Source organism: Mustelus asterias, chromosome 6, assembly GCF_964213995.1.
Source record: "Mustelus asterias chromosome 6, sMusAst1.hap1.1, whole genome shotgun sequence".
Taxonomy (NCBI): Eukaryota; Metazoa; Chordata; class Chondrichthyes; order Carcharhiniformes; family Triakidae; genus Mustelus; species Mustelus asterias.
Genome location: NC_135806.1, coordinates 72,316,896 through 72,342,454, shown reverse-complemented (window position 1 = coordinate 72,342,454; position 25,559 = coordinate 72,316,896). Strand labels below are relative to the sequence as shown.

The 25,559-nt window shown below is 40.4% G+C and overlaps 1 protein-coding gene across 1 annotated transcript in view; it reads left to right on the top strand.

Annotated features, from left to right (window-relative positions):
* The window catches only part of rorb (RAR-related orphan receptor B), a 182,370-nt gene that overhangs the window by 120,270 nt on the left and 36,541 nt on the right, over nt 1-25,559 (top strand). The window contains exons 2-4 of the mRNA XM_078215405.1: nt 7,341-7,426; nt 19,116-19,257; nt 21,781-22,197. Coding sequence (XP_078071531.1) covers nt 7,341-7,426; nt 19,116-19,257; nt 21,781-22,197 — 645 coding nt within the window. The remainder of the gene's footprint in view (nt 1-7,340; nt 7,427-19,115; nt 19,258-21,780; nt 22,198-25,559) is intronic.

Genomic DNA, 25,559 nt, shown 5'->3' with positions numbered 1-25,559 from the left:
CAGATATTTCGAGAGTGCAGCTTCTCAGAGCGAACTGCATTGGTTTGACTCTCATTTACCTACGGCTCAAAGTTTTTGTGCTGTAACTTAATGGGAGTGCAACTGATAAGAGCATGGTAAGGGCAATGGGGCATCTGGTACCTCTGCCAATAGTGGGACTGATATCCTATCTTCTTAACTAATGGGAATTAAGGATTGAGAAATAAATAGAGGAATCATGGAGAAGGAGGTTGGATTAGAGTCAAATCAGGTACAGGAAAATAAAGAACAGGATAGAAAGGTTTGATTTAAAAAGAAAACCGAGATTAAAAGAAAAGAAAAAATCCAAAATTTAAATTTAACTTAAAATATCAAAGAACAATTTACTGTCGGAAAGAATGAAATGCCATGCTTTCAAATGTTAAATATTTGGGCCTGAGAGATTTATTGGCATTCATTACAAGAAGGAGATAGATATATTTCTGATTTTTTTAACAAGGATTAAAGGGATATGGGGAATAGGTAGGGAGGTGGATTTGAGACCCGGGAGAGATCAGCCATGATATGATTGAATGGCAGAACAGGCTCGAAGGGCTGAATTGCCTAATTGCTACATTCCTTTCACCTTCTCAACATTGATAATCCGTATTTACAATATTAGTTACCAAACATATCACTGTGTTGAATTCAATGAGTACATAGCGCATAAATCCAGCAAATTCATCATAATGGGGAAGCTAAGGGTGAGATGCAGAAAAATGTAACTCAACTAGCAAGTTCTGGGGATTTGCAACAGCTGACAAACTCTTAATTCCTTGTGCTAGCTGGCTGATTTGCACGTTCATAACGTCATCTGTTATTAAAACACTTGTGATTTTTTTTTCCCCGAAAGATTCAGTCCAATGCCTCTTTAAATATTGACACAATGTTTGCACCTGTGCCCTAATTGCCCAGGTGTTGTTAAAAAGACTACCATGTTTTGGCTTCATGTGGTCGGTTGAAGAGGCTTGCTATCTATTACATAGCTATTGTATCAGACTCCACAGGGATATTGATGCAACCTATTGCATTCATAAGACAAATGTACCAGCACAGAGATATATATCTGTGTGAAAAAAAAACTGAAGATTACAAGAGTTTTTCCTCAAAAGATACTTTCCTGTATATCATAGCTCAGGGGACAGGAAAGGAAATGAAAGCAACAATTATGTCAAAGTTTTCTAGACACCCCCATCTTATTAATGTTGGAATGGTACAGCCCATCACTTCAATAATTCTTCCTTTTTAATGCTATTACAGCATTGCGCTGGTTGTCAAGAGGATAATTTTTGCCTGTTAAGGAGACAGAATCAATATTTTGTGCCATTGTTCTTACTGATAGCACGTGTCAAACACAGCAGAAAATGAAAACTGAAGTTATAAGTAAGTAGAGGACTTTGCACCAAAGATTTACATAGAACTTGTGCTATGTTAATAACATCTTACTAAGTATGTAGAAGGTACAACTGGGAAAGATCGTTGCTTCTGAATAGAATTCAGTATAGATTGCACCATGTTGTCATTTATTTTTATTCTATTTGTTAGTTTCCCATTCATTGCTGATAGTGAATATAGACCCAACAGATGAAAATTGATCATGTTTATAAAGCTCCATTACCCTAGCTGCAATATTTCTTGTGACCCAGGTCTAACTTATTTCAGTAAAATTAGATAATTAGTCAATACATAAAGCCTTATTTAAACATTAAATGATAGCAACTAAAGATTTTATGACAAACCTTGCATATTAAGCTGCACTTTGACGTGGGCCTATGTTGCACAATGGTATTTAGGATTAGACTTTAATCTATTTAAGAAAAGTATGCATTATCAGCAGAATGAAATCGACTTTCCCTTTAATCTTTCGCCAGTTCTTAGTTAAGTTTGTGTCATACAGGATGTACAATAATATTAGAATTATAGAATCCCTACAGTGCAGAAGGAGGCCACTTGACCCATTGAGTCTGCACACCCATAACCCCACCAAACCTATACATCTTCGGGCTTTGGGAGGAAATCGGAGCACCAGGAGGAAGGCCTCACAGACACAGGGGGAATGTGCAAACTCCACAAGGACAGTCACCCAAGGCCAGAATCAAACCTGGCGCTGTGAGGAAGCAGTGCTAACCATTGTACCATTGTGCCATATTGAAAAAGGATAGTGTATTATTTTAGTTAACACAATAAAAAATTGATAGGTTCACATTATTTCTATCGATGTCTTTTCATTACTCATGTTTTAAAGTGGAGATGTCTGTATGAAAAAGTGCCTTCTTTCACAAGCAATTGATGTGAAGGTTAAATCAGATTGAAATATAATTTTATGATGCAGTTGATGCATGTTTCTTTCTCACCCTCCTCTATAAGCAAGAAAATGTTTACGAGAAGCTTTAAGAAGTCAATGCTTCTGTGAACTATAGATTTTTGCCTCTAACATCTAATATACAAGTAGAAATAAATGCTTGCAATTTTTAATGACTCAGGGTTTTTCAATTCAATTCTTTAATTTCACGAAGCAATCCTTTAACTTTGTGTGACCTTTTGGAAAGATAATGTTTGCATACTAAAGCAGTCCTGTAGAACATAACGGATGATTAGAATACCAAACACCATCTTTTTTATACACCAACATATTTATAATTGCGAGCAATAAATGGTCCTAATTATCATAGTGGAATAGGTTTATATCAAGTGAAACTCAATCAGGCCCCCACATCTAGAATGATCACAATTTCACGTTGTCCTGTCAATTATGTGATCTTACGAAGAGTTGGCTATAATGTGTGTAAATCAGAAAATATGAATATTGTTGAATTCTCTAGTAGTACAATTTAGCATGATTCTAAACCATAGAGGGTAGGCAGGTCCCAAATTTAACTCCAGCTATGTGCTGAGTTACTTGACCAAGTATCTGATTTTTGGGGAGGGAGAGAGGGGAGGGATGTGTTGGTTGAGGAATCAGCCATGTTTCCAACTCGTGATCATTTGTCTATCATTGGAAATACTGATCACTTCTCCTTCTCCCCCTTGTGGAACAAACTAGAACCAGGGCACACAGTTTAAGAGTAAGGGGTCTCCCATTTAAGACTGAGGTGAGAAGAAATGTTGGCTGGAATTCTCCGGCCATTCATGACAGTGGGATTCTCCGGTCCCGCTGACAGTGCACCACCGACGTGGGGTGATGTCAATGGAAATTCCCATTGACACTAGTGGGAACAGAGAATCCCGCCACTAACAAACAACATGCCACCTCTTGCCAGCAGGAAACACACGGCTGGGGGGCTGGAGGACTTTGCCCGTTTTCTCTCAGAGGATCATTAAGAATTCTCTTCCCCAAAGAGCAGTGGAGGCACTGAACATGTTTAAGGCCAAATTGGATAGATTTTTGACTGGCAAGGGATTCAAAGGGTAGAGCGGGTAGGTAGAAAGTAGAGGCCACAATTAGATCAGTCAGAATCTTATCAAATGGTGGAGCAGGTTCAAGGGGCCAAATGGCCTTCTTGCGCCCTGAATTTGTTTGTTCCTTTAAGCTCTTTCACCAATCTTTTTGTTACCCCTTCCACTCCTAATAACTCGTTCTTTGCGCACTGTCATTTTTTGTCTGATTTTTCTCTGTGACCATCTTGGGACATTTTTCTATATTAAAGGCACTTTATAAATGCAAGTTGCTGTTCTTAAATGTTTATTTTTTCCAAACAAATCAAAAAAATTCAAGAGGTGTTTTTAAGGTTGATGGGTTTAAAAGAAGGTTGATCAGAACATATTAGCAAATTTTCAGCAACTTTTCAGTTTCAAACTGGGGAGGAGGAAATAAACAGTATTCATGGTGTGAACTAAATTGGAAGCCATCTTGTTAAAATTAATTAACCCATGATTGATATTTTCTTTTTGTTTACATTTTATTGTCCCCTTTGTGTTTGCTATCCTTCACATTTCATACTGCTCTTGGTAAGTACAGTTAATGATGGCTTTGATGTTGGTGATAACATCAGCCACTTTTCCAATAATTGAAAGAAGAGTGAAAGTTAAATTGAATCAAATGAACATAGTACTATAAATATGGTGATTGTTATCCCTCAGGTACACAATCCTGTGAGGATATAGTTCAGTTCAGAAAGTAATATGGAAAAGTATCTGTTTATGAAGCTGTTGGGAGAGGAGGCAGTAACAAATATCCGAAACAGACCATTGATGGGAATTGGAGAAATTAAGTAGCTGTTTCATTTAAAATATGTTTTACTGTAAAACTAATTTGTATCAGCATTGGTTATATGGGCGAGTATTCCATAGAACTAAAATGCAATGGATATTTTTTTGACAGAGTTAAAGCTTGAGACTTGTTATTATGCAGAAAATAAATGTGCCCTGCCATAATAATGTGAAGATTTACAAGGATAGATGGATTTTTTTGTTTGAAAGTGCAGAGTATTAAAGATAAAACTGAAATCTTAAAATAATAGTGCTGCTACAAGTGCCTTTCACATGGCAGGTGTCATAATCACATTAGATTCACATAAATCTTATTAGGAAGGTGGATACTACTTTTAAAAGACAGCCTGGACTAACAGAGCCTGGAATAACAAACAATTACCTTGACAAAATGAACATTAAAAAGTCATGTAAACAGGCCAGAGAGGGTTAACCTGGAATGTAAAGAACATAGGGAAGCGATCACGCCCAGAACACGAATGGATCCTTCCTGAAAAATCCACCATTGGCAGATAAGCATGGCTAATTAATTTAACCTGCAAGGTTATACTTTACTTCAGAGGCTTGACTACAACTTATCCTGAGAAAGCAGAAACCTACTATTGCTTGAGCATTATTGTGGTTTCATTACCAGAAACCTCTGACCTTCATTTTTCACCTTCAGAACGGAAAGAGAATTTCTAGGACTGCAATGCTTTTGACAATCTTCTCAGAGAAATATTGACTTTTGGGTAATAACCTAAGTGCATGTTACATTCATTGGAAATCATCTTTTCTTGTAGATATGTATCTGTGGCTGTGTGCATGCATTTCTGGGTGTTATGAACAATAGACATTTTATCCTTTCCTTGGATGAAATCTTACAACGCCTATTTTGTGACTGTTCTTAAATATCACAGCACTCAAGGGGTTAAAACACTTCTTCTCCAAAATGTCTCTTGTTATGGTCCTATCTCTCCCTGGTCTGCAACAGCATAGAAAATACAACAAGAATCTCCCTGTCAGCTCAGAGCTGATGTCCTTTAACTCATCTTTAAATTATACCTTGAAAATCACTTCCTGCTGTAAACTGTTACTTTCCATTTTTGAATCTCCCCCTCTGCCCCCACCATGTGCTCCGGAGCCATGATGGTAGAAAATTCACTTTCATAATCACAGGAATTGTTTTGTCTAAAAGGAACTTCAATCAGTTTATTATTTATTTATTAGTGTCGCAAGTAAGCTTACATTAACGCTGCAATGAAGTTACTGTGAAAATCCCCTAGTCGCCACACTTCAGCACCTGTTCAGGTACACGAGGGAGAATTTAGCATGGCCAATGTACCTAACCAGCACGTCTTTCGGTTAGGAAGGAAACCGTGGAAGGAAACCGGAGCACCCAGAGGGAACCCACGCAGACACGGGGAGAACGTGAAGACTCCAGTGACTCAAGCCAGGAATTGAACCTGGGTCCCTGGCGCTGTGAGGCAGCAATGCTAACCACTGTGTCACCGTGCCACCCACAGTTGCTATTACATGACCAGATTCAGAAAGAAATGAATGGAACTTTGCTCGAAATTTTCAAGCCGGTTTTACACTTTTCAAATAATTTATTTTGAACCTTATGAGAAGATGGGAAGAGATTTAACAGAAGTGGGATGGAGGCAAGGCAACCAACCCCGTGCGTAAGATGGGTTAGCACTTTACTTGTTATAGCTGTGAACCTCACTAGTATTCACCACTTTGAATTTGACCGTGGACAACTGGATTCCTGAAACTCAAGAAAACCCACAGTCCCACACTTAAACTTAGTCGAGGGCTGTTAGATCCAGGAAATATCTACCTGCTATACCCAACATGTCTGCCTGGACAACCCCCTGCAATTAAATCCTCCCAATCCACCCTGCCACTTCCCAGCCCTGACCCTTCCAGTCTCTTCTTCCAACCTTCTGCATGAGAGCCCCTGATTTCACCTCAAACTTAAACCTCACTCACCCCATCCCATGTCTTCAACTTTCCCTAGGCTTCTGGCCTTCCTCAAGATCTCCAGACCCACTGGCACCTGACATGCACAGGACCCTGGATCTAACTTCCCAGTCCCCCTATTTAAGAAAGAGATCAGGAGGAATTTCTTCTCTCAGGGGTGGTGAATCAGTGGAATCCTTTACCGCACAGAGCTGGATCGTTAAGTATGTTCAAAGGAATCAGAGGGGTTATGGGGATAAGGGAGGAAAGTGGAGCTGGGGATTATCATATCAGTCATGATCTCATTGAATGACGGAGCACACTCGATGGGCCAAATGGCCTGCTTCTGCTCCTACATCTTATGGTCTTCCCAGGATCCTATGATTGGCCACCTCCCTCAGGATAAAACCCCGTTGCCTTCCAGCTGGGACAGACATGTACTTGGTGGGCTTATACTCACAGGGGTTTAGAAGAATGAGAGGGGATCTGATCGAGGTATATATAATTTTAAGAGGGATTAATAAAGTAAATGTAGACCAAATGTTTCCTCTTATGGGGCAATCACAAACAAGAGGTCCCAGGTATAGGTTGAGCGGCAGTAGATTTAAAACTGAGATGAGGAGGAACTACTACTCGCAGAGGATAGTGAATTTGTGGAACTTGCTGCCCCACTGCGCGGTTGACCTGAATCGTTGAATGGTTTCAAGAAGGAGGTAGATATATTTTTAATTTTAAAAAGGGATATGGGGAACAGGTGGGGAGGTGGATTTGAAACCAGAGAGAGATCAGCCATGATCTGATGGCGGAGCAGGCTTGAAGGGCTGAATTTGCCTACTTCTGCTCCTAATTTCTATGTTCCTATGCCCTGCAACCTCCTCTGGACTGCACCACGTCTGGCTGGAAAACCAGCTTGTCCATTTGACTTCCAACCAGAGGACCAGTCAGTGACATCACATGTACAGTGTGGAGTTATTCCTCCACAGTGTGCCAGAGAAGCACAATGCCCTTGTTTCTCACACTCTGCTAACTACCCTCCCTGCTCCGCATGGCCAGGGAAATTAAAATCCACCCCATAATGTCTAATCACACACAGATCTTCTGTTTTTTTTTCACTCAATCTACCATTGAGTTTTGCAGCAAAGCTAATACATATTTATACTTTTTCATAGCTCAAATTGAAGTGATACCTTGCAAAATCTGTGGTGATAAGTCCTCTGGGATCCATTATGGAGTCATCACTTGTGAAGGCTGTAAGGTAAGAGATTTTAAAAAATATATTAATAGTAAACTGGCTTAGTGCAACTTAATTTTCAGTAACATTTTAAGGATCGGAATAGGGATGTTTTACTGCTTAGAGTCAGGCATTTTGACATGCCTGAATATAAATGTCTAAATTAATTCAGCACAGAATGACATTCTGGCTCCTTAGCATTGCAGTGTTGATAGTGAAAACAGCTTTCACTTGGAGAGCAGTTGCTAGAAAGTAAATGAGGTATAGTGCTGCTGCATCTGGAGAAGTGAAGAACCATCTTACAAGCAACTGTGGGCATTCTTGCCAGTGGTGGCAGATGATGTCTTTGTGTGGTTGTGCAGGCTGAGTTTTCAGTCTGTCTGCACAGGACAGTAATGTGGTTTTTCACTTCCTCCACCTATACGGACTTTGCCAGTCACTGGGAAAGATGCTTGAGCAAAAGTGAAGTTCAGAATTGTTTATTGGATGGTGTTACTGTTAATGAATTTAACTCAAATTATAAGTGGGGAAGTTTCTATAGCATCACAAACTCAAGTGTTCTTTTGTTCAAGAGTTATGTAATATGAAGGGAATATAACACTTCATGCTTAACAACCAGTGCAAATAGGTTAACATCTTATATCAAGCTGTGGTGATCTCTGAACGATATTTTAGAACACTTTGTGAAACAAGAACATTGAGAATATTCTCAGAAATAGATCATACGAAAACTCTAAAACAGTATTCTGTGCTGGAAGGATTAAAAGCTTGTTGGAATGTCATTGCAACCATTTATATAATGTAACATTTCTTCAAGTAGTCTAAGTCAGTTGAACATTTTTGAGAACAAACTTTGATTTTTTTTCCCAGGAATTTAGAAGCAGCGGCAAAATAGAAAAAGATAAAACTGCCGGGTGGGATTTTTCTCCCTCTCTGCGGCATGTTTTGCAGTAGCGGGAGGCAGCGCATGACTCGCTGGCAGCAGGACCTTATGGTCACGCCATTGTTAATGGAGTTTCCCATTGAATACACCTCTCGCTACTGGGAAACCTGCGACGGGGATGCGCCTGCCATCAGTTGGACTGTAAGATCCCACTGAACAACACCAAGATTTCAGTGACTATCTCAAAGTCTTAGAACTGCATTGACACAATGGCAGTAACTCTGTGACCCATTCTCCCAGTGTGGGGCTGCACTCACTGGGAACCCTGATCAGGTAGGGGAGTACAACATTGTAGGCTCAAATCTCCAACCCAGGCTGCCTGCAAGTGCGGCTCCCTGCTGGCTGCTAACCGCCTAGGGGGCACCTTAGCACTGCCCATCGGGCATGAGGCAGTGCCAAGGGGCAGGGCATATGGAGTGTGGTGTAGGGGGCGATCAGTGGGGTTGGGGTGGTCCCGCTGCCACTCTGCATAGGAATTGGTAGGGGAAGGAGGGAGGCCAGCTATCGAGGCGGGCTGGGAGGGTTGTCAGCTGTGTGGGAGGGGAGAAGGTCAGGACTGTGGGTGCAGTCAGGACTGCTGTAGGTGTCGGCACTGTGGGGGGGGGAATGTTGGGACTGCATGGGGGTGGAGGGGGGGCTTGAGATCAGGGCAGGCCAGGAGTGGGGACGTGGGGGCTGGGCCCAGGAATGGTCGGGGGGCCAGAAATCCGGCTGTGGGGGGATGGAGGGCCAGTGATGCGGGGGTTGTGGGGCTGGCCAACAATTGGGAGGCCGTCAGTGCGGGGCCACTGCATATGTGCCGATCTCGGCACTGACAGATCGGTGCATGCGCAGTGGCCCGCTCAGCGAGCTGATTTCAGCCTCTCCCCGGGATTTTAATGAAACTCATGCTGGTGACCTCTGTAGTGCACAGCGTGTGGGAGATTCTTCTCTGAACTCCCACTGAAAAAAACAGCATGAATTACTCCAGTTTTCATGCAAATTTGACACTCAATTTTTTTGGGAGAATTCCGGCCACTGTTAGTATGACAGTAAACTTGAGATCAGCCTAAACTCAACTGCCTGTGTCTTAATTCACAGAAAGTCCTGTTCCCCTGTTACCCCTGTGCTTGCTGACCTACATTGGCCCTTGGTTAAGCCACATCCTGACTTTGAAATTCACACCTTGTTTTCAAATTCCTCCACAGCCTTGCATCTCTCTACCTCTGTAACCCCTTCCAGCCCCACAACGCTCTCAGATATCTGCACTCCTCGAATCTTGGCCTCTGGTGAATTCCCAATTATAACTTCTCCACTATTGGAAGCCGTGCCTTCAGTTGCCTTGGCACCAAGCTCTGGAATTCTCTCCTTATACCTCACATTTCTACCTTGCATTGTTGGTTAAAGACATTGCCTCAAACTTACTTCCAACCAAGCTTTTGGTCACCTGACCTCATATCTCCTTATGCAGCTTTGTGTCATAGAAGAATCATAGAATCCCTGCAGTGCAGAAGGAAGCCAGTCAGCCCATCAAACCTGCACTGATACCATCCCACCCAGGCACTATCCCTGTAACCCCACATATTTACCCTGCTAATCCCCTGACTAAGGGACAATTTAACATGGTGAATCAATCTAACCTGCACATTTCTTTTGAATGTGGAAGGAAACTGGAGCACCCAGAAGAAACCCATGCACACACAAGGAGAACATGCAAAATCCATACAGACAGTCACCTGAGGCCAGAATTGAACCTGAGTCCCTGGCACATAAGAAAACATCCAATGGCACTTCACAGGTGCCTTATAAAATAATGGTGCTATATAAATATAAGTTGGTATTGTTGAATGTAGTTTGGCATTTGGCCCTTCTTAAGCCACTGTTGTGCAACTTATTAGCCACCAGCAGTTAATTGGAAATTTAGATGTGGCTAATTGCATTGCTGGTAGTAAATAGCAATCAGTAGGGGACACTGTTCTTGGACGTGTTCTTAATGTTTATGTTCACACACTGCATGCATACTTTAACCTTTCCACGTTGAGGACAAAAATCAGCATTTGCCAATGTTTCTTGATTGTTTGGGCATTTATTTGGTCACTCAATGATGGTAGGTGTTTGTTAAATGAATATAAACAGGTGGATTAGCTTTAGCTGTATTCTGGGAGTGCTTGCAAGGAGTTTATTACTGAAATTCACACACATGTCTGAAATGGTGTCACATAGCCACAGCCGCGGTTGGTCAGAAATGTCAGTGGGACGGCATTGTCTGGTGATTTAGTTCTCAGTTTCACATCAGTTTTGTACTGTCCGACAATCTACCAACCAATGGCATCTCTAAGAGGGTTACAAAACGAAAGCAGAATCATTAGTTGTCAGATGATCACAGCTGCAAGAAGCTTTCAAAAGAAATATTATGGAATCATTCCAGAAGCACAGATGGTATACGCTGTTTTTTATTTTGAAGTAGGCTTTAATGTAAGTCCGTAAAAAATTGAAGGAATATAAATATTGTAGAATTAATAAAAGGGAACATGTTTTCCTGCAAACGTAACACTCTTCTATTAAACATGTTGGGTTGAAGCTTCACTTGCTCCCTATTTGATATGCTTAGACTTTCAATTAAATTTTAATTGTCTTCCAACACCTTTAACAAGCAGCTTGGCCCTTTTCATCTCAAATCAGTTCCACTTTAATTCCTTTGCAGCTCCATTCAATCCTACGCCACAGACTCATTTTTCCACCTGTAGTAATATTACCAATGTCAACACTGGATTTAGAGAAAAACTCTCTTTAATCCCAGTGAAAGTGCTGACATTTCTCAGTGTATTCATGTTTAAATGGAATAGCTGATGGATACTGGCAGTCAGAAGTCCATTTCAAAGCCAGATTCATGCTTTAGTCTTGAAATGCTTGATACAATTTCTTTTACAACCAGCGCCCTGACCAGACATAAAACAGTTGTAACTCCATAGCTCATGTATTATGCGGTCAGATCATCCGTTATGGAAGATGGTATTATTCTATCCTTTATATCTTATGCTTGATGTCAACAGCTATTTTTTTCTGTTCACACCTATGCAAATGCAATCTGGCAAGTGCCCTGATAATTGAAGATACTGCTTTACTATATAAACCTTTAGTTATCACCAGCCTAATTACTCTCACTAAGAAAATAACAGTTGTGATTCTTACAGATCTTTAGAAAGGGGTATAAGAGCTTAGCTTGAGCACTTTACCTGATTAATGAAGGTGACATTTTCAGAGATCACTGGCGAGAGAATCATTATTTCAATCAGATCAGTTTTTGTTACTTTTACATTCAATTTACACTTTTTCTCTTGTTGTAACTATAGTAACTTCGTGCCAGAGTTGACCTTTAGTCAGTATGCTCATTCAGCTTGAATGTAACACAGTAGGATTGAGACAGGTCCAGATCAGGCATCTGTTCTACAACTTGTTCAAATCTATATGCTATAACCATCGATGGAGACTATTAATAGGCAGAGTTTAAGATAGATATCCAACCTGAACCTGCTCTCTTCTCATTGGGTGAGTTAAATTAAAAGCAGAGCATATAAAAGCATTATTAAAAGCAGTTGGTTATAGTACATGGTCATGAATTGTGTTCCAACAAGCTTGACTTCTCATCTGGCATTCTCAAATACACATACTTTCCAGTGACAGCCATAGAATAGCAAAAGCCTACATTCCATGAACAAAAAAAAAGTGATCAAGAATAAGAATACTGCCTGATTGTTTCCACTCTCCAGCCCAGCAGTGCTAATGCCAATTTTGGCAATCCTATTGCCATTGGACTTGGGTCAACTAACTCAACAGAGAGCAAATATCAAACCTGGAGCAACTGGTTTGAAAAGATTATTATCAAATCACAAGCTCTGTTTACCTTGTTGCACGAGGGTTGCTATAGCAGAACATTTCTACTTTTTAAAAAAATGACCATGATAACAGGGTTCTACAATGGAGCATGAGTAACTGGGAGTGCAACACAAGTACCTGCATTTTTATAGTGATTTGAAAGTGGAAAAAATGCCAATGTATTGAGTTAAGATGCTATACACTCCAAGAGGGTACCACACCCATTGCTGGCAAAAGTTAAAGAGAAACAGAATGTTACTCCGAAGTATCATTTCACCCATCATAGAGCCAGCTAGGAGGAGCTTGGGGCTCATAACAGTTCCCTAGCTGTATGCCCAACTCCCACTTTGTATAGATCTCAGCAATTAGCATGCTCCTATCTTCTATGTTTCTATCAGCTTGAGGATTCAGGGTAGACCATTTAGGACGGAGGTGAGGAGACATTTCTTCACCCAAAGAATGGTGAGCATGTGGAATTCATTACCACAGGAAGTAGTTGATGCCAAAACATTGAATGTATTCAAGAGGCGGCGAGATATAGCAGTTGGGGCGAATGGGATCAAAGGTTGTGGGAAAAAAGCAGGATTAGGCTATTGAATTGGATGATCAGCCATGTTCATAATGAATGGCGGAGCAGGCTCAAAGGGTCAAATGGCCTCCTCCTGCTCCTATCTTCTATGTTTCCATGTTTTAAACAAAGCAGCCCAGAGAGAAATCCATCCTAAGTCCTCAGTAGTTGACAGCTTGGGAAAACTTGCCAACAGGGTGCTCGTACTAAACCTGATCTAATAGCCAGTTTTGACAATTACCCGTCAACCAGTAGTCCAGACTGATAACAGCATGTATTGCTTTTTTTGAGCAATTTTGTTTTAGCCACAATCCCTTTGGTATTTAATCAGTTCTGGAGATATTCCACTGAACCAAATCAAATGTTCTGGAAGGAAAAAAGGGAGTAATTTGTCATTTGGATGATGGTCCTTATCCACGGAGCCACAAGACAGGAACATGACCACATAGTTCAGGAAGCTCTGAATCATTACAAGATGCAGGTCTCACCTTAAATGAAAAATATGAATTTGCAAAAACTACCATGTAAATCTCAGGGAACATCATAAAAAGAAGAGCATGATGGTGGACCCTCAAGAAATGAAAGCCACCAGTGACTATCCTCAAATGTTGATGTGTTGCTGATGCCCCGAGGTTCTCAGAATGGTCAATCAGACTGGTAAATTCATTCTGAACTTTGGGAGGGTAAAAAACACACTAACAGTGAAGTTCTGAGATTACAATTTATACTGCTGGTATTCAGAAGCCAGAGAGTCTGTCGGAAGTCAGCAATATTGTTCTTGACAAAAGTTTCCCAGACTAACTCAATTGTGTCATCTTTCAAGGGCATGGAAACAGTCTGAACTCATTTGGAGAAAGGAACTAACTGCAACAAAATTAATTCTCCATCATTTAGGAGCAAAGACTTTAAGAATTGGTGTAAAAAGGACTTTCAATCTTCACTGTTACAAGCGTTTGGTTGAAACAAGTTAAACATCATGATGCTACAAAAGTGGTCTGTTTAATAGACACTATGACAGTATGTGGGGAGAATATGATGTACCCCAAGAAGTTAACGATAATTTTGCAAATTCATATTTTTTGTTTAAAGTGAACAGCACATGGGGAGCATATTGTTTGTACTGTATGGAGCAAGTTAACTGTAAGTTAGTTGTTAAAGTGTATAGAATGCTATAAGTTGTTACATTTTGGATAATATTTACGAAAAGTCATCACTAAATGAAGGGGGCAAATGAGCTGTTCTGGAGTTTGACAGTAACACTGGATGGCTTGATTGTGAGAGATCAAAGGGGGGCTTAGATTGTTTTACTGAGAAAGGTGCAAGGTAACTGCACTTGAAGATAATGGCAGCATTCCCTGGGTTTATCATGAGTTGACTCAGTCTCCCAAAGTTTCAGAAGGTTGTAGGAAATATATTCCAAACAGTTGTTGTGCTGTCAAAAATCTATTTATTTCTAAGATGAAAGGGAGTTGAGGTCAAGGATTGCTAATTAATATTTCTATCTTAATACAATATTAGTATATTTTATATTCCATGGAGAAGAGGACAGAGGAAACCATTTTAGAGATCAGGTTACAGGCTTCCTACAAATCAGTGAATATTATAGACAGACAGGAGGTTCTGTGTGATTAACAGGAATAAAATACTATTTGACTTTGTGAGCATCCACCTTTGTGAGGGAAACAGGCTCTATTAGAAGAGATGCATCCGGCAACAGATTTCAGGGGAAATTGGAAAAGATTTACTGCAGGTGGCAGATTTAAGAAACTTTCTGAAAACTGAAGAAAATGCCAGGAGATGGGCTCTCAGAGTTCGTCCTCAACAAAGTGGACTACAGGAACCAATAAGAAACTAGGCACAACTTTGAACTGTTTGCTATAAGAACTGTAATTCCATAAAGTATCTGATGTGTGATAAGTATAAAAGGGGATTGTTCCTCTCTCTAATTTAAAATATAAGTTACCCACAAAAAGAAAATAGCGTTCAGCAAATAGTGCTTTCCATATTGGGTACAGCAAAAGTTTCAAAATGTGAAGTCTTGTGTCATTCTTTCAGCTAGTAACTGGAAGTTTGAATCACTTTTTATAAGTTATAAGTATCCACAGGGATTGTAACAAAAGTATCTGCAAAATGAGTACTGCTTATAATATCAAGGAAAAAGGCAAAAAAGGGATGCCGGATGAAAAAAATCTTTGAGAATGAGATCAATAAAGAAAAATGTACTTCTTATGGGCAAAACGGTGTTAGAGATGTTGGAGCGGAATGGACAGAAATTATAGACAGATAAAGGAATGGGCTTGGGGAGGAAGAACCTGGGGAAGAGGGTTGTCCTGGTGGGAAAGAGAAAATGGCAAATAGCAGATGGAGGAAAAAGCTATGGGTTATCTTTGCACTCACAGTTGGGGCATTGGTAGAGCAAGAAGAGAGAAACTGTTTCCTCTTTTAAGCTAGTAATCAGACATCCTAGATTTAAAATAATTGGCAAAGGAACTAGAGGGGAAATTAGGAGAATTTTTTCATGCAGGGTGTTGTTAGAAGCTGACATATATAGCCAGAAAGGGTAGTGGAATTAGATTCCATGGGAACTTTCAAAAGATAATTGGACAAGTACTTGCAAAAGACTGATTTGCAAGGTTGTGGAGAAAAAGCTGTGATGTGAGATTAAATTGGACAGCTCTTTCAAAGTCCAGGCACTGACATGATGGGCCAAGTGGCTTCTTTTTCTCCTGTGCTGTATGATTCTATGATGTGATTATCCTGGAATAGTGAATGATTTTGGCAGAGGGGAATGAAGGGCAATAACATTATTTGTGACGGGTGGCTAAATCAATTATTCACTAGATACACTCACCTCTATGCTGTTCGGACTTGAGAAAGAATGGGAACCATACCAGCGGAATTGAAAAGGAGGAGAGGGAATGGAGGTTTTGCTGGGAATAAGACTACCAAAGATGAATGTGAGGGAGTAGTTGAGCAAATTGATTTATTAGAATAAATGGAGGCCAAAATCTAGGCAGTTAGGACCTTAATAAAAATGTCTGTGTGAACCAAGAATATCATTATAACTTGTGGAAAAGTCTTAAGAGACCATATGATCTTTCTTAACCTATCATTTACATGTCTGATTGCATCCTGGAATTAGTTTTGCTAAGACATAACTTCCTTTTCTGTGTAGTTCAACCCCCATCAGGTTTTGAGTTTATGCAAATAGAAATGATCTCATGCCTGCTTCTGAAGATTGTGAAACTACTCTTAAACTGCAGCAGCAATGCATGTCGATGCTTCATGTAAATGTAGTATTTAATCACTGTTCAAGATCTGGTTGAGAATAGAATTCTTAGTTAGATGTAGCTGTAGGTGGAAATGCAAAAGAACACCAACAATTCAAATAGTTCCTTGTACTTCTGCAGTGGGAGAATGAATGTCATCTGTGGAGGACAGTAGATCAGGATTAACTAATGAAAATGTGGAGATGAGTGCACGTGCATGAGTTTTGTTGATTATTTTTGGTAGTAATTACCTTGTTGTCGATGTTTAAGCCAACCTTTTGAAATCCCCAGAATTCTTCCTAAAAATAGGGTCGACTTATATGCTGTGTATAAAATGTGAACTGACGGTGATTACCATTTTGAAATGTGGTGCTTTCACTTTCAGAATCATCTTTTCACAATAAATCCATTTCTTCTGCACCCATTGAATTGGATAATCCACATTTCTGAATGAACTAATAGTATCCCACAATTTGATAATGAAATGACACAAAACATCAAGCTGGGCAGGAGACAAAATTTCCACTCTGAAGGGTTTTTTTTTTCTCCATCAACTATTTATTGCATAAAATTCAGCGTAAACATAATCCTTGAATGGCTTATTGAGGCATACAGCTAAAAGTTGGGCTGCAGACGTCAGTATAACTGCAATGTGGGTATTATTTCTTCACAGGCACCGCATAGTCTCATTGATTATACGAGATCTGAAAATGGTCCATACTAATAAACTGCATCATTTACATAGACCATAGGCCACCTGTTCCACATAATATCGATCCATAACTCTACTCCATCCTTATCCATCAAATCATTGTCATGGATATGCACAAAACCCATGCAGGGAATTTCATATTTGCATTGTTTTAAATTTGAAAATTACCATAGGCTTTGATTTTGTTCCATTGACCATACAGGTTAGTACCAGCTGTGAATCTTGTCTGCTCATGTCCTGTCATTTTCACAAGAACTGTTTTCACTCAGTAGTTTGGTTGCTGGGCATATTGAAATTCAGGGGGTTTTCACCCCATGTTGCCACTTCTGTTTTTGCTGTTGTCTGAAAATGAATCACTGGAAACTGGCCATTTTGCCACTGACGTCACTTGATAGTCTCTGAACAATCTTGGTCTTCTGCCACAACATTAGACTGTTTCATTTCATAAAGTGTCTTCACAAACTAACTGTTGCTCTGAGATTTTTGCAGGCCTCGGGATTTGATTTGGCCCACTAATGTCCTTTAGGGAATGTAATCTGCCATCCTTACTCCAGACCTGCAGCAATGTGATTGACTCTTAAATACCCCATGATCAAAAGAAATTAGGGTTGGACAATAAATACTGGCTTACCGAGTGACATCCACTTCCCATGAATGAACAAAATAAAACTTAAGTGCAACTATCAGCTTTGCATTTCTGGTGATGGTGTAACCATTCTCATGATTTTTTGATACGTGCTTCTCAAGATCAGGCCAAAGGCTTGTTCCTGTCTTGTGGAGCATTTGACCCTGGGCATCTTCCTCAGGACAGATTTCCTCTCCTTCGTTCTGGCACCAGTTTTTCACCAACATAGAATTCCCTTGTTGCAGTTACTTGACAAGTAAGCAAATGTTACAACTTTTAGTTTGAAAGCAACTTTCGTGATGCTGGAGGACCCATTTCTGTCCATCATTCACTATACTATGTCTGCTTTATGTAGGTGTGTTCTTAAACTCCCATGCATCTTCTCTGCAACAAATCCCATATCGCCTGCTTGATTCATATGCAATGATTTACAGCATAAACATGCATTTCTGGGGTAAAATATTGAGGCAAACTAGTGTAGTACAAGAATTTGGTGTAGAAAGAGTTAATATGGGACTGGATAAACTACTACCCACACTGATGTAAAGGAACACATGACCACAGTTTAAAGAGCAATCTTTGACTGGACAGAAATATGTTTAGAAACAAGCATGGAGACAGCTGCTAGCTTAAACTTTATACTGTACATAGTTTGAGTACAGTGTTTAATAAACATTTAGCTATTAGATTGTATGAGACTCAGAACCTCTTTGAAACTGTCACACAATATTTGCAACAACTAATAATATAAGTAAAGGGGAGGCATGATTTGGTATTTACTGCAAGTGTATATAAAAGCATGATTTTTGGTGCTGTAAAAATACGGTAATCTTATACGCCAGGTTGACTTATACGTTACAGTCTAAAGTGTGTAGAGCTCCCTCAAGGATTAAATAAATGGGAACGTGTGTATGTTACTCTGGGGTGAATTTTCCACTGGATGGTGTTCAGGTGGCAGAGTGTTCCAGCCAGTCGCCTGATATTCCCAAGGAGATCAGTCCATGAGAAGGTCTGTTTCGTTAGCATATTGCGTGTAAGCTGCAAGTGACAGACAAATGTTCCAGAGAAAACTGCCAGCTCCAGGCCACCATGGTATCTGGCCCTCGGCAAGAGTGAAGGAGAAAGTCCCATCTTGAGGAGGTGGTGGGGGCTGTGGAGAAGAAACCGGTGTTGAAATATCCCACGTTGTTTTCATACAACTCAGGGGAGCAATCCTGCTCTTCCTGGCCCCACAAAAGTAAATCAAAAATTACTTTCTGGGTTCTTCTTTGACGCTGAGACTCTTGAATGTGTATGACGCTCTCTGGTTAATTCCGAGAATGGTAGTTTATGCCCTGTATATATCGTGGAATACCAGTTTGTATATTAAAACCACCAAAATCTAGGAGGCTCTCCTTCTATCCAGCTTCAGCCACACCTTCAATGGGAATGGGCAGTAACTCTTACCCAACCATCTATGTGCGATCTTTGTTACCCTTTTACAACTGGTCTGAGGCCTCAACATCTCACCCCAACATTTGTATAATCAGTAACGGTGGGACAGAAACTTATTTCTAAGTGTGTGCTATAATGAATACCTTCTAGTCATAGCATTTACTTTAACTCAACAAAAATTCAACCCCAAAGTGGGTTGACATGATTGCCTCAACAAATCATTTGTGCAGCAAAACTGATAGTCGAGGAAGCAAAGTCGCATTGACATAAAAAAGCAATATAACCTACAACTCTCTTGTTATTTTAGGGATTCTTTAGGAGGAGTCAGCAGAACAATGCCTCTTACTCCTGTCCTCGACAGAGAAACTGTTTAATTGATCGAACGAATCGGAATCGCTGTCAGCATTGTCGTCTGCAGAAGTGTCTTGCCCTTGGAATGTCTCGAGATGGTAAGAATAGGGAACATTTTAAGATCCCAGTTCAACCTAGTTAGAGAACATAAAATTTCCTCTCTCCAGAGTTTCCCCGAAATTGCTACAAATTTGCTGGACTATTTGACCTCCTCTCATGCCATACATTTCCTATGTTTCTATAGACACACAATGACACTGGGCTCAATCTACCTGGGAGAGGATTATAATTACAGTGTAATGAACGGAACAAGCATGCTGGACCAACAATAAAATGGTTTTCTGTGGCTCATATTTAAACCATATTGTTAGTGCAATGTAGAAAGAGAAGGGTGGACTGTTTTGAATTGCACTTTTGTGTCTTCCAACTTGTGGGTGCCTACTGATGATTATGGGGTCATAATAGGGAAAGAAAATATTTCTCCAGTACAATAATCTCTTTTTTTGAGCGTTATTTATTATACCTGTCACCTAAAATCATAAGAATCCCTACAGTGCAGGAGTCCATTCCGCCCATTCTACCCATACCGACAACAATCTTACCCAGGCCCTATCCCAGTAACCCCACACATTTACCCTACCAATCTCCCTGACACTAAGGGGAAATTTAGCATGGCCAATCAACCTAACTCGCACATCTTTGTATTGTGGGAACCCAGAGAAAACCCACACAGATACGGGATGACTGTCTGTGTGGAGTTTGCACAGTTACCCAAATTGAACCCAGGTCCTTGACGCTGTAAGGCAGCAGTGCTAACCACTGTGCCACCGTGCTGCCCTGTAATCCGATTAAATAAATCTTTCCCACGCAAACCATGCTGGCAACATGTTTTTTGCAGGAATTAAGAGCAATGATAACGAACATGATTTTCATATTTGAAGTTATCAAGAGAAATACTGCATTAGAACACTGCGCCAACTCTATATGAAGGTCATTATGATGCTTCATGTGCTTAGTTCCAGTTGGCAATATCAAATCCAGTCATTTAATGGGTATGATATTGAGTTATCAATCAACACCCCACAATAACAAATTCTATTTCATAAATTTGATAATTTGTGAACCGGCACCTAGGGTAACAAAGAAGGACCAGAAAAGCTGCTTGATAAAAGTCGTAACCCGTTCACCAAAAACCTTCAGTTAAAAATATCTTCAATTTCCTATCCAGTTGGGTCTAAACAAACTTTCTCGTTGAATATTGATGCTCTCAGAAGTGGTCTATTGCTTCAAAAAGGCCTGTAGATAACTACAGGTGAGCAATAAATATGACCTTGCCAGTATTGACCACATCCTAAGAACAGAACACTGAAGAAGAGACACAATTTTATAACAAAAGCTTTTTCTCCGTCAAAGTCCTTTCCTTGTACAAAGCACAGCAATGACCTTGATTTCTTTAGCCTTCAGTGACCAATTATTGAAAGGCATCTTTGTGCCTAAAGTGATGTAACCCAAAGAACGAGCTTATAATGACATCAGATGATCGGCCCTCCCCCGGTTTCACTGCCAACATATCATACCTCAAACCAGAGAAGCACCATGCATCTAGATTTAACCAGTGCTGGAGAGTACAAAGTACCAGTGGCTAGAATGTGGAAGTTGCTACCACTGACACTATAGTTAAGAAAGCCCACCAACGCCTCTACTTTCTCAGAAGACTAAGGAAATCTGGCATGGCAACTACGACTCTCACCAACTTTTACAGATGCACCATAGAAAGCATTCTTTCTGGCTGTATCACAGCTTGGTATGGCTCCTGCTCTGCCCAAGACCGCAAGAAACTACAAAAGGTCATGAATGTAGCCCAATCCATCACGCAAATCAACCTCCCATCCATTGACTCTGTCTACATTTCCCGCTGCCTTCGTAAAGCAGCTAGCATAATTAAGGACCCCACGCACCCCGGACATTCTCTCTTCCACCTTCTTCCGTCGGGAGAAAGATACAAAAGTCTGAGGTCACGTACCAACCCACTCAAGAACAGCTTCTTCACTGCTGCTGTCAGACTTTTGAACGGACCTACCTTGCATTAAGTTGATCTTTCGGTACACCCTAACTATGACTGTAACACTACATTATGCACTGTCTCGTTTCCTTCTCTATGAATGGTATGCTCTGTCTGTATAGCGCGCAAAAAACAATACTTTTCACTGTATGCTAATACATGTGACAATAATAAATCAAATCACTTAAAGTAATTGAGGCAATTATCATAGATGTATTTTGGAGGAAGCTGGATAAGAACATGAGGGAGCGAGGAACAGAAGATTAGAATGATAGGGTTAGTAAATCAGAGTGGGAGGAGGCTGGTGTGAAATATAAACACTGGCATGAACCAGTTAGGCTGTATAGTCTGTTTCTGTCCTATACATCTGAAGTAATTCAATGTAACACTTCGCTGGGTCGTATTACCTATCCCACTGGGCTAAAAGATTTTGACTAAAAGTCAGTAATCTTGGTATTTTATGTAAAGTTATTTTACATGAAGTTATGATGACTGGAAAAATCAAATATTCTTTCAACTTCCGTTTACTTAAGAAAACCCTTTTTTTTTCTCTTCACAGCTGTAAAGTTTGGAAGAATGTCTAAGAAGCAGCGTGACAGTTTATATGCTGAGGTCCAGAAGCACCAACAGAGGCTGCAAGAACAACGACAGCAGCAAAGTGGTGAGGCAGAAGCCCTTGCCCGCGTCTATACAAACAGCATCAGCAATGGTTTGACAGACCTGAACAACGAAATTGGTGGCACTTACTCAAATGGGCACGTAATTGATCTGCCAAAAGTACAATCTGAGGGAGCTAATGGATATTACAGTGTAGATTCTGCTCAACCGTCACCCGATCAGTCTGGGATAGACATGGCTGGAATCAAGCAAATAAAACAAGAGCCTATTTATGAACTCACACCTGTACCAAACTTGTTTACGTATAGCTCTTTTACAAATGGTCAACTGGCTCCTGGAGTAACAATGACTGAAATAGGTAGGTCTGGTGAGGAATAAGACGTCCATGTGTTAAAAATGTCAATTGTTGATAGTGAAATACATTCTGGGATGTTCTTTATTGGCATTTGTTGAGTGGCGATGATGGTGATACAGTAAAAACTGTTAATGCTCTGAAGCATGATATTTATTCAGTATTCAATAGAGGTGATTATTTGGGAAATTTAGATGTGAAGTGCATGTGGTAGAAGCTTTTGGTTCACAGTCTCAAAACTGATGGTACTGGCGTTAGTAACTGATTTGATTTGGAATAGATGGTTTGGTTTTTGAGTGCACTGTCCCTAAATTCCTAAAATGCTAATTAGGAAAATAACTACCCATAGATTTTCCTCTTTCATTCTTTGGCAACAAAGAATCACCTGGCTGGATGTTACAGAGGAAAACTGAACAGGAAGGTTTGTTTGCTCAATAATGGAACATATGAATGGAAAATCGGTTGAACAGAAACTTAGGCACACCATCCTCCCAAACAAATTTTCACCCACATGTACTACCCAGTGATCATTTGAATGCAAAAGAGGAAAAGCTGTCCATCAGTCCATTTGTCCTGTTCTTCCTGGTGTGCTTATGAACATTTTCAGTGTTTTTTTTATTATCAATGTAAGGGTTAACAAGAATCCTGTTGCTACATCACTTTATACTTTCTTCTTCAGTTGGTTAAGAAGTCTTAGGACCAGATTTGCATGCCTCTGTCCATGTAGGAACAGAGGTGGGTGAGATTTAAAAATGGTGATGGGACCCAATTCTACAATTCCTGCGCTCATTCCATTGTGTGGGATTTTTATGGGCCCAGGATAAAGCCATAGGTAATGAACATACATGCAGCTATCCCATCTTTGCTTACTCCATTGCGGGGTTTGGCATTTTAAACATCTTGCTATCATGGAGTTATTTTGGTAGGGACTGTGGTTCATGGCACCTCAGAGGAATAATGAACCATTGGAGAAGCATGGTCTAGAGTAAGGAATCTTTTGGCAGGTTAGTTAACAACATCACATGTCATAATTTAATGGTATATGGTAACTTAAATATGTTTTAATACAGCATCTGTAGAAAAGGTAAGTGAGCACTACATTGACCCGCATTGTGAAAGTTTGAATGCATTAGAGTACTTTATCTAGTGAATAAAGTGATTTTTCTGCATTTAATGTTATTAAGATTAAGATCTTAATGTGTTAATATTTCCCTGTGATTTAGGGCATGATCTTACCAGCCATTCATGCCATGTTCCCACAGCAGAGAATTTGGTGCCCAGCCAAATCTCTGTTCACTGCAGTAAGATAGGAAAATCCTGTTGGCGTGAATGGCTGTAACATTCCAGCCTTAGTCTTTTCTTTGCTTGACAGTCCAGTCATCTGCTTGACCGTTGAAACATTGGAACAAATAGCCATCTGTTCTACTGCAAAAGGGGGTCATGTATTCAGCTCAGCCAACTGTTCCCCTGCTTCAATTTAAAAGACCAAGGTCCTTCACAGACTTGGAAGGTTTTTCTGTATTCAACTCTGGATGTTTTATTGAAACATCATTCAATGGAGTCCCATTATGAATGCTTGACTGAGGTCCAAACCCAATATTGCATTCGGATCAGTCAGGGGTGGTTGACACTGCTGTCAAAGAGACTGTGAGCTTTGTCTTTGATTGACAATTTTATGAGCTCCTAAGAGGATTAAAGTTTTTAAAGAGATATTTGAAGGGTTGCTTGCTTATTTTGACAGTTTCATGAGAATGTTAAAGACTTCCCAATGTTATTATAGGGCTCATACATTCTATCCATGGTAGAAACTGCGTTTATGGGCATTGGAATATGTATATAAGGAGGCATTGGGGGGGGGGGGGGTAGGGGGTGCAGGAGGAGGGGTTGGGGGGGGGAGGGATGAGAAGGACGAGAACTATGGGCCGATATTTTATGACCTCAGTTGGGCGAGGCTCGTAAAATCCCGCCCGAGGCCAACAGAAAATTCCGTTCTGCGAGCCTGAATCAGGGCGGACGAGGTGGTAAAATTCCAGCCATTGTATCAAACACTCATTTTCAGAACCAGGCTAAAGTACCAGAGAACTGAGACTGGCCTTTCAACCTGCCAGCTTTGGCATTCAGCCATCCCTGCCTTGGACCTGCTTCTGGAGGCAGCAGCTCTACCTCCAGCTTGCCCCTATCACCTTACCATAAAAATAGACAGGGAAATGGAGTTGAAGCCACAATCACATCAGCCATGATCTTACTGAAAGGCAAAGCAGATTTCAGGGCTGAATGGCCTACTTCTGTTCCTCTTTCTTATGTTCTTATTATGTCCTTGTGTTCGGGGATCCAAGTCCCTGCACTGACAGACATTTGCATTTAATTTCCCTGGATGAGTGAATGTTATCATATCTAGTGGCTAAATAAAATGACTTTGAGCCTTTTGAATGATATTTGTTAAACCAATAGAATCAGACTTGCCAAGAAGCACCACATAACCTGGTAACTATTACAAGTTTATTAAGAGATAATCCTCAAACCAGATTCTGCACATCTTGCTCTCCCTGAAAGAGTAAGTTTGGCTCTGAGTGAATAAAAAATGTAGTTACGGAAACAGATGAAAGCTTATCTTAGTGCATCACTAGGTGCAGGAAGAGAGTTGGAATTTCACCTGAATTTATTGTAACTCAGAAAAGTCAGAACTGAAGTTATTGGGTTTATGAAAGGAGAGCTCTATACTGTTTTGCAGGTGGCCCTACTTCTGATCTAGTAATTTTGAGTATTATCCCTTACTTCAAACTAAAAATTAGTTTAATCATTTATCTTCTGAATTAAGGGGCTGTTTTTTTCATTAAGGAAACAATATCAGGAGTCAAGAATTTTCTTGACCCATCTCCATCATGGAGGAGCCAATCCACTCTATTTTTGTTTTGGAGAGACAGACTTGGGCTGGGGATGGGCCACTGCCTCTGGAGAAGGAATGAGGTGGCAACAGATGCAGGTGGATAATGAGGCTGGCAGGTTGAAAGGCCAGTTTACTGGGACATCAGCCTATTTCTATTCATGATTGTTTGCTCCTCTAGCCCTCACCCATGCTCCCTCATATCCACTATTCCCTCTCAAATCTCCCAACTCTCCTCCATCCCTCCCCCCCCCATATTCCCTCCATACTCCTGCATGTCCACTCATCCAGTAAGCACCAGGTACACAACACATGAGCCATATAATCACCCTGACAAGTCTTTGAAATGCTCATAAGAAAGAAAGCAGCCATTCAACATTCCTTTTGCCTCCTCACAAGTTTGCCAATCAAACACAGGTAGTGAATGTTCTGTTGAAGAAACAATTCACTTCACACCTCTTAATCTTGTCCATATAAATACACA